At 45.9% G+C, this 12382-nt stretch overlaps 3 protein-coding genes across 5 annotated transcripts; 1 reads left to right on the plus strand and 2 right to left on the minus strand.

Moving 5' to 3' along the window:
- The first annotated feature begins 276 nt into the window (after nt 1–276).
- Nucleotides 277–6048, plus strand: LOC119268238 (ATP-dependent zinc metalloprotease FTSH 5, mitochondrial). 2 transcript variants are annotated; one of them, XM_037549824.1, is made up of 8 exons: nt 421–579; nt 1438–1596; nt 1961–2048; nt 2364–2624; nt 3355–3591; nt 3680–3804; nt 4270–4746; nt 4824–6048. In XM_037549824.1, exons 2-8 carry the CDS (start codon nt 1576–1578, stop codon nt 5721–5723), a joined length of 2109 nt encoding a protein of 702 aa, XP_037405721.1. In that variant the 5' UTR covers nt 421–579; nt 1438–1575; the 3' UTR covers nt 5724–6048. The 2 variants fall into 2 exon arrangements, with proteins under 2 accessions (XP_037405720.1, XP_037405721.1); XM_037549823.1 differs by lacking the exon at nt 1438–1596 and having other exon boundaries at nt 277–577.
- A 77-nt stretch (nt 6049–6125) lies between these two features.
- On the minus strand, nt 6126–7433 carry LOC119268239 (fatty alcohol:caffeoyl-CoA acyltransferase-like). Its single transcript, XM_037549825.1, has one exon. The coding sequence runs from the start codon at nt 7407–7409 to the stop codon at nt 6126–6128; it is 1284 nt and encodes a 427-aa protein (XP_037405722.1). The 5' UTR covers nt 7410–7433.
- Nucleotides 7434–7985: 552 nt separating this feature from the next.
- Nucleotides 7986–11332, minus strand: LOC119268240 (glyoxylate/succinic semialdehyde reductase 2, chloroplastic-like). Of its 2 annotated transcripts, none has more exons than XM_037549826.1 (12): nt 11125–11332; nt 10914–11007; nt 10601–10666; nt 9696–9771; nt 9539–9594; nt 9297–9426; nt 9100–9160; nt 8947–8999; nt 8781–8851; nt 8615–8687; nt 8425–8529; nt 7986–8347 (listed from the first exon to the last, which is right to left on the minus strand). In XM_037549826.1, exons 1-12 carry the CDS (start codon nt 11228–11230, stop codon nt 8180–8182), a joined length of 1059 nt encoding a protein of 352 aa, XP_037405723.1. In that variant the 5' UTR covers nt 11231–11332; the 3' UTR covers nt 7986–8179. The 2 variants fall into 2 exon arrangements, with proteins under 2 accessions (XP_037405723.1, XP_037405724.1); XM_037549827.1 differs by having other exon boundaries at nt 9297–9381; nt 11125–11327.
- Nucleotides 11333–12382: the final 1050 nt, after the last annotated feature.

Consider the following 12382-nt stretch of genomic DNA (forward strand, 5'->3'; position numbering starts at 1 on the left):
GATATGTCATATGATGAAATGTGATGAAATGTGTAATATGTGAAATGATAGATTTAAAGGTTAGGGTTGAGGCAAAGACTAGAACCCTCAAATCCAACCCTTAAAGCAGTTTAAAGGTTGGATTTGAGGATTTTAGTTTTTTCACCTGTTTTTCAATCTTTAAAAATGTCAAAAAGTGATACTTCTCAACTCTTAAAACTGCTATAAGGGTTTGAGGGTTTAGGGGTTCTACTAGTGATGCTCTTACTATAGCCTCCGCCTCCGGTAAAGAAGAGAAAAGAAAAATCTGACTACTCGTCTCCCTTGCGCCTCGTGACGTGGGCTGTTTCCTCGCGCCGCTTCCTCCCGCCCGCCGCGGCGCACCACGCCGCAGCTGAATCTTTCGCCTCCGCGGCGTCGTCCCTCTGAGCCTCCCGTTAGCACCAGTCCGTTCCTCTGCACCCCAACTGCAATCCAATCCAATCCAATCTTCCGCCTTTGGGCGTTTCTGCTTCCCTGGGACTCGGGATCTCGTCGGGGGAGGCGGCGGCGGATTTGAGATTTGGGGCACATGGCGTGGCGGCGCGTCCTCTCTCAGGTGTGTTTTCTATTAACTTTCTTCTTGCTTTTCTTCGTCCGCACTTCTCCTTTCGCGGGGGGCGCGATTGTGATGGGATAGGAGGGAGGGATGTAGCCGTGGTTTCATTAGACTTCAGAACGAAAGACGGCTAATTCTAGTTGTGACCTTATAAGCGTGACCCCTTTTATCTTGGATGCTTGTGGATTTCAGGTTAGTTAATCCTCCTGATTGTGGATGCTTGTGTAATGGATTTTATTTTGTATCAAAAGTTGTCAGATTGCTTTGACGAATTTGTAGGTATTGGAAAGTTTAAGTCAGGACCGGCTTGTGTCAGTTGTCTAGGTATGCGGTATGCTAGAAAAAGTTGTGTAGTATGTATTGCTATGTTTGAGCATGGAGATTTATCAGAAAGATTTATGATTGACAGTGCCGGAGCCAGGATTCGACCAGAAAAGGTAGTTTAGTATGTATTGCTATATGTTTGAGCATGGAGATAGTTCAGATTTCAGAAAGAAATTATAGTTAAATAGTGGCGGAGCCAGGATTCTACCAAATCCCGGGCCAAGCGCTAAACACTTGTAATTATTCTAGGAAGTACTCCGTACCAAGTCATAGTTAACATAGAATTGATATAGCTTAATTCCACTGGGTAAGCTATGTTTGGTCTTAGTTTCACATGTGGCAGCGCTCTGTTCTTTCTCTACCGCTGCGGTGCTTGAGTAACTCTGTCTTTGACCAATGTGATTTGCTTCGCCATCTTTGCTGATGGGTTGGAAGAACAAGTACATGCATCGACAATAATAATCTACCAAAGTCTCTTCAAATGTGCCAACAATTTTTTTCATGCACCACCCAATCAGGTCCCTCACTCCCCAAAATACCCATTCGCTTACTTCGATCAACATCTGGAAAAAAATCCCAATACGACGGCTAATCGAGAACCACACACGATAACGAGGCTCAACAGCTCTGGTTGGCCTTATCTACTATCAGCAGCTTCAATTGATCAATTCGCCATGTGTCGGATGCGGATAAGGGTGAGCCTCTCCAGATCTAAATCTTGCTTTTCACTCAGTTCCCGATGGCTCCGTGCTGCCCAAGGGCCCCTCTTGCAGGTAGCATTGCTTCTGGAGGCGGTGGTGGAACTTGCTGTGTACACTGCCGTGTAGGATGGGGAATTCAGGGAAGTTGTTTAGGGGTCATGGTTTGGGGATTTGGAGGCATGTCTGAGACTCTGAGTTTCTACTTCCTGGATCCCTGGCCAAGCCGAATGCCCCAGCTACACTTGTTCCTTGCATTCGATTAATTTGCTCAGTTATTTTGCCTTCTGCTGTTCTTGTTGCCGTATATATTTATGTGTATGCAAGACTTAATTCAGGTATACATTTTTTTTAATTGCAGGCTGCAAGGAACCAATCAGCATATGCAATCTATAATGAGTTGGCAGCCTCCTCTCCTCTGACGTCACTTAGAAGTGACATCAGTGCAGGTATATGGTCTTTGTACAACGACAGCATCTTGGCTCAAATTGTAACCGTCTCTACTTTACTGTTTAATCTAACAGTGTGTCATTTGAAACTTTTAAACTTATTAAAAATGTGAGTGTCTATATCTGCATATTAAACATATATCTTTATCTGTCTGCCCCTTCTTACCTTTTATTTGCATTAAAACAGTCCATGAGGGCCATTATGGTCTATTTATTTTTATTCTGTAGTTAGTGTTTTGTTACCATTGCTCTCGGGGATAATTCTTTTACCTTTCTTTTATCGTTTTTTGTGTGTGCTGGGGATGATCAATGCAGGTGGCACACTCAGGAACTTACATGAGAGGTATCATTCGAGCTATTTTGGTGGCCTTTCACGCAGCATGCGAGACCTGGGCTCCCAGAGTGAAGCTTCTATGCTAAAAGAGATATACAGAAGTGACCCAGAGCGTGTGATAAAAATATTTGAAAGCCAGCCTTTGTTGCATTCGAATCCTTCAGCACTCTCTGAGTATGTAAAAGCTCTTGTGAAGGTCGACAGGCTGGATGATAGCACCTTGCTAAAAACATTGCAAAGAGGTACCTATATCCTCAAAATATCTTACTCTGCCTTGTGGGGCATGCTGCTGTGTCTGTTTTTTCTTTTTTAAATAGTCAAGAAGGTTCAAGCATGATTGGAAATTGTTCATATATACTTCTTTCTATAGCATATGCTCCATCCGTCCCAAAATAAGTGACTCAACTTTATACTAACTTTAGCACAAAGTACAAAGTTGAGTCACTTATTTTGGGACGGAGGGAGTATATGTTATTATATCATGTACCCTAGTCCTAAACTCCTGATTACTTCAATATGTTTTTCTTTATTGCTCGTGGACTATCAGTCACTTGTACTACAGTTAGATAAATGATAACCTTGTACTACGTGTTTTTAGTTTACAATCATGTTGCACTGCACTACTCTAGTAGTTCAGGGCTGTACTGAGATATATTACTAATAAAAGATTAATTTTCACAAAATTGGTAATGTTCCATTGGAAGCAGGATGTGCAGTTGTTGCTGAAAATCTGCAACGTGAAATAATAAAAACCAATACAGAAACTAACAACTAGAACAAGCATCATTCTTTCCCTACTATTTTATTTTACCTTCTACAGTTTAAGTTGATCTGTCGTTGGTTAAGGCTGTTTCAGTTTTCTGCGGAAATGAGTTTACAGTTACGTTCCATCTGATGGAGCCTGAGCATCATTTCATAATGACTAGTTTTCGTATTATGTGGCTTAAAACTCGTGCGTGGTATACCTGTTAGGTCTTGCTGCTTCAGAAAGGTCAGAAGGAAGCCTTGGTAGCGTGCCGGCATTAAAGAGTGCTGGTCAAGTGACAAAAGATGGAATTATTGGCACTGCGAATGCGCCTATTCACATGGTTACAGCAGAAACAGGTCAATTTAAGGATCAGCTTTGGCGCACCTTCCGAAGCATTGCACTGACTTTCCTTTTAATTTCGGGCATCGGGGCTCTCATTGAGGATAGAGGAATCAGCAAAGGTTTGGTTTTCTCAACGATCTGAAAGACTAATATCCTAATTCCAAATTGGATTTCATCCCAGTAATAAATTTGATAAAATCCTTGTAGGCCTTGGCCTAAACGAAGAGGTTCAACCAAGCATGGAATCTAGTACGAAATTTAGTGATGTAAAAGGTGTTGATGAAGCCAAAGCCGAACTCGAGGAAATAGTTCACTACCTTCGAGATCCAAAGGTAAACCGTTTATTATTTTTTCCATTTAGCAGTGCTTCTACCAGCTACTCTTTCTAGCAATAAACCATTGACAATTGAATAGGTTTAATTGCCGGTGCTATGGATTAACTTTTGCCTAGCCATATTGTGAACTGCTTCACATTACATTCAACTTTTGAAGTGAATTATTTTGTTTTTTGTTCTGTAACGCATTTGATCTATGAATAGCTTGCTTAATTCAACACTGTTGTTTGATTTTGCCAGAAGAGGTCTTGTTGTCTTCTTAGTGTTGTGCTTTATTTCTGTCCAATTTGTTTGTCCTCAGCTGAATTGCTTATTAAATGCTAAGTTATGTAGTTCACATTTTGTGGTGTAGAAATGAGTTGTTAGCCACTGTTTATGTGTATCCTTGCTATATCCAGTCCTCCATTGTTGGCATTATATCTGCTTAATTTGATATTCATAACCGGCCTGTATGTTTTGCAGCGTTTTACACGTCTTGGGGGAAAACTGCCAAAAGGTGTTCTGCTTGTTGGTCCTCCTGGCACTGGCAAGACCATGTTAGCGAGGGCTATTGCTGGGGAAGCCAGCGTCCCTTTTTTCTCGTGCAGCGGTAGTGAGTTTGAGGAGATGTTTGTAGGCGTGGGAGCTAGAAGAGTGAGGGATCTTTTTGCTGCAGCAAAAAAACGATCGCCTTGTATCATATTCATTGATGAAATTGATGCAATTGGTGGGAGTAGAAATCCAAAGGATCAGCAGTATATGAAGATGACCTTGAATCAGTTGCTTGTTGAGCTGGATGGCTTTAAGCAGAATGAGGGGATAATTGTCATCGCTGCAACTAACTTCCCAGAGTCATTAGATAAAGCACTAGTCAGACCTGGGCGCTTTGATCGTCATATTGTTGTTCCCAATCCAGATGTTGAGGGCAGACGTCAGATCTTAGAGGTCCACATGTCAAAGGTAATTTTGGGAATTTTTGTCGTCATGCTATATCAATATTAAAATGTGATCTCATATCCCTCTGCACATAATTGCAGGTCTTAAAGGGTGATGATGTGGATTTGATGATCATTGCCAGGGGAACACCAGGATTTTCAGGTGCTGATCTTGCTAACTTGGTGAATGTGGCTGCTCTTAGAGCTGCCATGGATGGCGCAAAATCCGTTAGCATGAATGATCTGGAGTATGCCAAGGACCGGATCATGATGGGTAGTGAGCGCAAGTCAGCAGTTATCTCTGATGAGTGCAGGAAGCTGACAGCATACCATGAAGGAGGGCATGCCCTTGTTGCCATGCACACGGATGGTGCACATCCTGTCCACAAAGCTACCATCGTGCCCAGGGGGATGGCCCTTGGGATGGTGGCTCAGCTCCCTGACAAAGATGAGACTAGCGTGTCAAGGAAACAGATGCTAGCAAGATTGGATGTGTGCATGGGAGGGCGGGTGGCAGAGGAGCTTATATTTGGGGATAGCGAGGTGACATCCGGTGCTTCATCCGACTTTGAGCAAGCAACTTTGATGGCAAGAGCAATGGTTACTCAGTATGGTATGAGCAAGCAGGTGGGTCTTGTTTCATACAACTATGAAGAGGACGGAAAGACTATGAGCTCAGAAACGAGGCTTCTAATTGAGGAGGAGGTGAAGAATTTCTTGGAGAAAGCATACAACAATGCAAAGGCTATCCTCACCAAACACAACAAGGAGCTCCATGCTCTAGCCAATGCACTTCTTGAGCATGAAACCATGAGCGGAACCCAAATAAAGAACTTGTTGGCCCAAGTAGATAACAAACAGCCGCAGGGGCATGCTGTTGAAGCCCCACAGAAGACGCCAGCTTCACCCCCATCTCCAGCGGCAGCGGCTGCGGCCGCAGCCGCGGCGGCAGCACAACAAGCGGCAGCGCAAGCCAAGGGAGTTGCTGGTATCGGGTCTTAGCATCCATAGGTCTGCATTGTGTATATTAATTCACCAAATTAGCAGGTTGTTCCGTCAAACTGTCAGCTGATGAGTATCCCCCAGGAAGAATACGCTACACTGCTGCATCAAACACGAGGACACATCGATGTTGCTTGGGGTGTGAATAGAGAAAGAAACACATGGAGGAAAATTCACACATGGTAGCAGGCACATGTTAGCTAGTGTTTGAGTTGAGTTTGCTGTTGACAACTTCACATCTCAATAATTGTTATCGTTAAAATCTGCCATTGTATTTGTACGGTATACGTTTGGTCATGAAAGTTGCCAATAATATTCTGCTCATCAGCCGTAACGCTGAGATTGAGATCCCATGCATGCACACATTACGAAGGAAGCTAAAATGGCCAAAGTAGGCTAGTTTTAGATCAAATCTACCATGTCTTGGAACTCTTGCATGCACGACCGCGGCAGGCCAAGAAGCACCACGATGCTGCCGTCACGCACGTCCGGCATAAACATGACCACCTCCCCGCGCGGCAGCTCCGCAGGGCCAGACCGTGCGGCGTCGCCCCACCCGAAATCGGCCGCGTGGAACCCAAGACGGTTCCACGCCGTCACCAGCGTCGTCGCCGTCATCGACGGTGCCCGGCCATCGGCCACTTCCACGTAGTCGATGGCCGAACGGATGAACGCGTCGTCCGTGCGCCTGATGGCGTCCTGTATCCACCGGGCTGCAGCGGACACCGGCCCGCAGAGGAGCTCGCCGGCGGTGGACACGCAGCAGGCGAAGACGACGGCGTTCCCGCAGAAACCTCGAGGCAGCGGCGGGTCGACGCGCCGCCTGCCGTCGACGGCGAACATGAGCTTGCTCTTCTGCTCAGGGCACATCCTCATGGCGCGCGACGTCGCGCGCCAGACGAACGCCGTCAGTGCCACGAAGGTGGAGCACGCGCACGCCTGCCGCTTCAGCCGCGCGAGCCTGCCGGGGTCGATGGCGAAGGCCCGGTGCACGCGCGGTTCGTCGCGGAGGCCGGCGAGGCCGGACACGTCCTCCATCTCCGCGAATTCTTCGTGCGGGAAGGCGACCGTGGGGCTCGTCCTGGCGCGCAGCACGGTGCGGTCGAGGAAGGGCGGGGAGGAGAGGGCCACGCCGCGGGCCATCTCGCCCCAGGAGCGGAGGAACTCCGCCGCGGCGACGCCGTCCGCCAGGCAATGGTTCATGGAGAGCCCGAGCACGAAGCCGCCGCACCTGAACCTGGTGACCTGCACGCTCAGTAGAGGCGCCCCCAGCTCGTCGTCGCACTTGTCCTTGGAGTTACTACGGCCGACGAACACGAGCTGCCCCTGAACCGCGGCGGCGTCGGGTGCTGACAGTACGACGTCCCCGATCTCCTTGAGCTCGCAGTCGGCGTCCGCAACGACGAAAGGCACGCCACGGCGGTCGTTCCGCACCGAGAGCCTCCCGTCGTCGGCGCTGACCACCAGGCTCCCCTGGAATGGATAGTAGTGCACGAGCACCCTGCCCAGGGCGTCCATGATCACGGCGGCCGCGTCGTCGCGGGCGCTGGACGGGCTGAAGACGTGCACGGTTTTCATGAGCACTGCCACATTCTGGTCGAGGTTGGAGAGGAAGTAGTACTCGTCGGCGGCGGGAACGTCACCGGCAGCGTGCACGAGCACCGGCTCAGCCCTCGTCACCCTCATTGTCTGTGTTCCGCACCCGCACGTACGTTCTTTGTGCCTACGATGAAACTCATGTTATATAGTATTCCCTCCGATCACTGTTACAAGATGTTCTGAATATTTTATTAATATGAACTACTCTTTCTAAATATAACTTTTTAGAGATTTTAATATGAACTACGTACGGAGCAAAATGAATGAAACTACACTTTAAACTATATCTATATATATCCGTATATGTAGTCATATTGGAATATCTAAAAAGATTTATATAGTATTTAAGAACGAAGGGAGTACACAAAGACTAAAGCGAGTGAACAAACACACTAAATTGCGTGTGTATACATCTGATTCGATTATTTTTTAGAACATCTTATGGAGGGGGTGTTTTCTTGGCGGAAAAGGAGGGTGTAGTATATATAATGGAACCAAAGCTTCAAAGACATATTCACATACACACCACATACACACGCACACACCGTTGGTTTTTTGTTTTTGTTTTGAGAAGTGGTCACGGTCGGTCAGATAGTTCGGTTGGGACCATAAATTTGCTAGGTTATCTTTACCATTTCTAACATCTGACTGCGATGACCAAACTTGATTACAAACATACCAAAAATATCGATACCCTTTCCCCCTTTGCATGGGTTCATATTCTGTATATATTCATTTTACATTTCTGTATACACTCTGCCTGTAAAACAAGCACATTTATATGTCCGCAAAAGAGACAAGATGGGCGAATACATTTGAATGCCACACTCAAACTTGGCCGGCTGAAGAAACAATATCTAGTGCTGTGAGCTCTGCACTTTGGCCTTGAGCGCCTCAATGACCGCGGAGAAGTCCTGGTCGGCGAGGCCCAGCGATTTCGCTACCTTGTACAGCTCGTTTGCAGCTGCAGCTGTAGGAATGGGCTGGGACACCGATTCTGCCAGGGCCAGCGCCAGCCTTAGATCCTGTCATGCGTTTCTTCTCAGCATCAGATTAAGACGAGGTGCAACAATGCAACTTTCTTTTTCAGTGCTCTGCTTACCTTCTGCTGATGTTTCAGGGGAAAGGCAGTAGGGTATGCAGCTTTAACCATGGAAGGGCCCTTGAGGGAGAACATGGGAGCATTGATAGCACCTTGTGAAATCACCTGTTGGACGACCAGTGCACCCTGGGTTAGACGAAAAACTCTCTTGACATGTTGCAGGTTACTATACTTGTTTTCGTAAAGCTACCTCGACGACAGTATTCGGGTCTAACCCCACTTTTTCACTCAGGAGTAGCCCTTCTGCAAATGAGACCATCATGCTGCAGTGTTTCACCGCAAGGATCAGTAAAACCTAAGATTTGATAATCTCCATGACCATACATAGGATCCACATAAATGAGGTTCCACTTTACCTCCCCATCACCATATTAACCACGAGCTTCATTGCTGCGCCATTCCCGACATCCCCAAGATAAAATCTTGACTGCTTTCAGAGTACGGAAAATGTAAGCACATTCTCTTATCAGCACGCAACTATTTTTCTTATTCAAGTGCCTCTTTCTGATTAGAGATGTTAACCTTGCCCATGACATCAAGTAGAGGCGCCACTCTCTTGTACAAGGATTCATCACCTTGTGCAATCAATCATATTGACAATTTAAGGTGTCAGAAGAAAAAGGAGATTTAACTACTAGATTTTCTCAATGACCAAGCATGAAGAAACAAGTTTACCTGCAGTAAGAAAGATCAGCAGTCCATCTTCTGCTGGCTTTTTTGAGCCTGAAACTGGAGCCTACTGAAAAATCATCAAGTAAGCATTGGACCAAGAGTAGAAGCACTGAAATTACATCGCTAGTTACACATCCAGACAACAAAATTAACAATTCGATACAACAACGGTACAAGCAATGACATGGACCAAAAACTACCTCGAGAAAAGATGCCCCAGTACTTGTAATACGTTTGCCGATTAGCTTAGATGTTGCATCATCGACTGTCGACACATCGACATACCTACGGCAGACAAGCAAGACAAATATGATCGAAACATCGACATACCTATGACGGACAAGCAAGAGAAAATATGATGTTTTCAAGGTCTACTTCTGCTGTTCTGCAAATGCTCTGGAATTTCTGACCCTTTTTCTTGAGAGTAATTAGTACCACTTACCCTTTCCCTGCGGCCATCCCTTCTGCGGCTCCATTAGCGCCGCATGCAACCTCAAACTTTGGAATAAATCGTTTATGGACATGATTAGGTATGTCATCATGCTGAGACTTCACGAATAAAAGAAATGACAATTGGAATGCTGAAACGGAACTTATACCGCGCTTTCTGGGTCAGCAAGCATTGCAAAGGTGACATCACAAGATGATGCAACTCTGGCGGGTGAAGATTCGAACCTGTAGGGAGCCATCCTCTTGTATGAGAGAATCAATCAAGCGGAGTGTTGCATACATCTTATGTTACACGCAATACTGTCTCTTAACTTTGATCAATATCAACAACATGAAACTATCTAATAGACTACAACCATTCAAAACATAATCTTTGGTCTCTTTCAAGTGGGAACAGTTTTTAGCGGAACTAGATGATACCCCGCACGTTGTTGCTGGAATGTTTTGTAATATATTTGATTATATCGTACATGGATATTTGGGGCAATAATATGATAACTATAAAATGAAAATATATATGATTTGTTATGTTTGATTACTGTATAGTTGTAAAATACTCCCTCCGTCCCAAAATAAGTGTCATTGATTTAGTAAAACTTTGTACTAAATCAGCGACTCTTATTTTGGAACGGAGGGAGTATTTATTAAATATAAATAGCATAATAGAATGAAAATTCTTATGCATGTTTGCATGTTGAGGCGGGCCTTTTCCCATGCATGTTACATGATGAGGTGACATGCTTGCATGTTGAGAGAAATAGATTAGTGGGGGCTAGCTATCTAGATGTACAGTAGAAGATTTTTGAAAAATATAATCTTTTCAAATAAAGTAGAGCAGAACAAGGTAGTCATCAAAGAAAAAAACGTAGTTGTGTTTACTAGTGAACTTGTGAGAGTTTTATAGTTATATATCAAGTTTCACTTATGAGGTGGTGTGGTTTCGTCCGGAATCCACAAGCTACAGACGGTCCCTCAGGTAGTTGTTTTGGAAATGGCACACATTTGATAAGTAGAAGATGGTTATAGATCACAATTGAGTTGACATGGAGCATACTTGGCACCGAGGCTGAGAAGAGGATCGCACTTGCTCTTGGTTCTGTTCCAAACTGTAATATCACAACTGCAGATCACCAAGAACACCAGTCACGGGTCATGACGACAGTAAAATCATATGCATAACCATACATTTGATATTTTGATTACGAGGTCAAATTCAGTCAAACTACTAATTAGTACTTAATACCGATGAAAATTTTATAAAAATCCAAGACAAGAAGACAAGGTACCGAAGTAAAACCGTATGTCTCCTAGTAACAACAAAAGGGAAAAGAAGGAAGAAAGACAGAAGTAGAAGCGCAGGGAATCACCCAGCCTTGATGAGGTTTGATGCCATGGGGGCGCCCATGATCCCGAGGCCCAAGAACCCCACCCTTCCCTGGAATCCCACCCCTCCAGCAGCATCTGCGAGGGAAGAAGAATCTGATAAGTACTACCAGTACTACATTGAATCTTTCAACTACACTACATACACAGCTGCGTTTCCCGTTGTATGTTGGAACCGAAGAAGGGAGCCGACACCTGACGAGGAGGATGGCGAAGTGGCGGAGCAGGACACGAGGAGGCGGGATCCTCGGCGCAGGGGCAGCGTCACCCTGGGGCTTAGGAGGAAGCTGGCCGCGGCCATGGCTGCAGATAATAAGCGGGATAAGATTCGAGCTACGCGATGACGAAGTTGCAGCTGCTGGTGGTCGCGGATTCGCGGTGGCAAATCGTGATCTGGGACAGGGTGCGAGCCCGACGCGACGCGGCTGTGCCTAGATCTTTTGCACCACTTTAACTTTGATAATTTGTCCCCGATACTGACGGGTGGGTCCAGGGCCACTATCCACTGACATAACTGGGGTAAATTATCAAGCCCCAGTACTCTGCGCCGGTGTGCCGGCCCAAATTTGGGCCGGTCACGCGCGAGCCATCGGATCCCCGCGTCCCTCGCCATCAGATGCGTTCCCCATCGCCTCTTTTATCCCTTGTTCGCATCTAAAAAACACAAAAGCAAAAAAACATGGCGGCCCATCCTCCTTTCCCCACGCAGTGCCCATTCTTCGACCTCATGCTAGGTGGCCGGACCGGCCGTCGCGGCCCTCGTCCCCGTCGCTCGCCGTCGACGCTCGTCATGATCAAGTTGCAAAAAAGAAAAAGAAAACTGCAGACCCCGTTGCAACTTTTTTCTCGCGTTCCTGTTGCAAATATGGTGGCTCCTCAGCGCCGACCATGATGCCATTCCTTGCCGGAGCCAGCCCACCCCAGGTTGCAACATCAAATGGCACCGGTGGCGTCGATAGTGTTGCTCGCAGCCGAAAAGTCGGGGTAGAAAAACAAAAATGTTGGTTCCAGCAAAAGTAGAAGACTGTGGTAGCAAAAAAAACGCTGGTTCCAGCAAACATCAAATACGGTGGTAGCAAAATTTCTGGCTGATTCCAGCAAAATCAAAGAGAAGGTAATAGCAAAATTTCGGGGCTGGTTCCAGCAAAAATCAAATACAGTGGTTAGCAAAAATTCTGATTGGTTCCAGCAAAATCAAATGAGGGTAGTAGCAAAAATCGGGATTGGTTTCAGCAAAAAGCAAATGTGGGTGGTAGCAAAAATTCTGGCTGGTCCAGCGAAATCAAAAGATTGTATAGTAGCAAAAATCGAGGCTGGTTCCAGCAAAAAGCAAATACAGTGGTAGCAAAAAGCCGGGGTTGGTTCCAACAAAAATCGAACACGGTAGTAGCAAACTGGTACACAGGTTCCAGCAAAAACACACTATGGTAACAAAAAATGGGTTGGTTCCAGC

The sequence above is a fragment of the Triticum dicoccoides genome, chromosome 3A (genome assembly GCF_002162155.2).
Source record: "Triticum dicoccoides isolate Atlit2015 ecotype Zavitan chromosome 3A, WEW_v2.0, whole genome shotgun sequence".
NCBI classification, from domain to species: Eukaryota; Viridiplantae; Streptophyta; class Magnoliopsida; order Poales; family Poaceae; genus Triticum; species Triticum dicoccoides.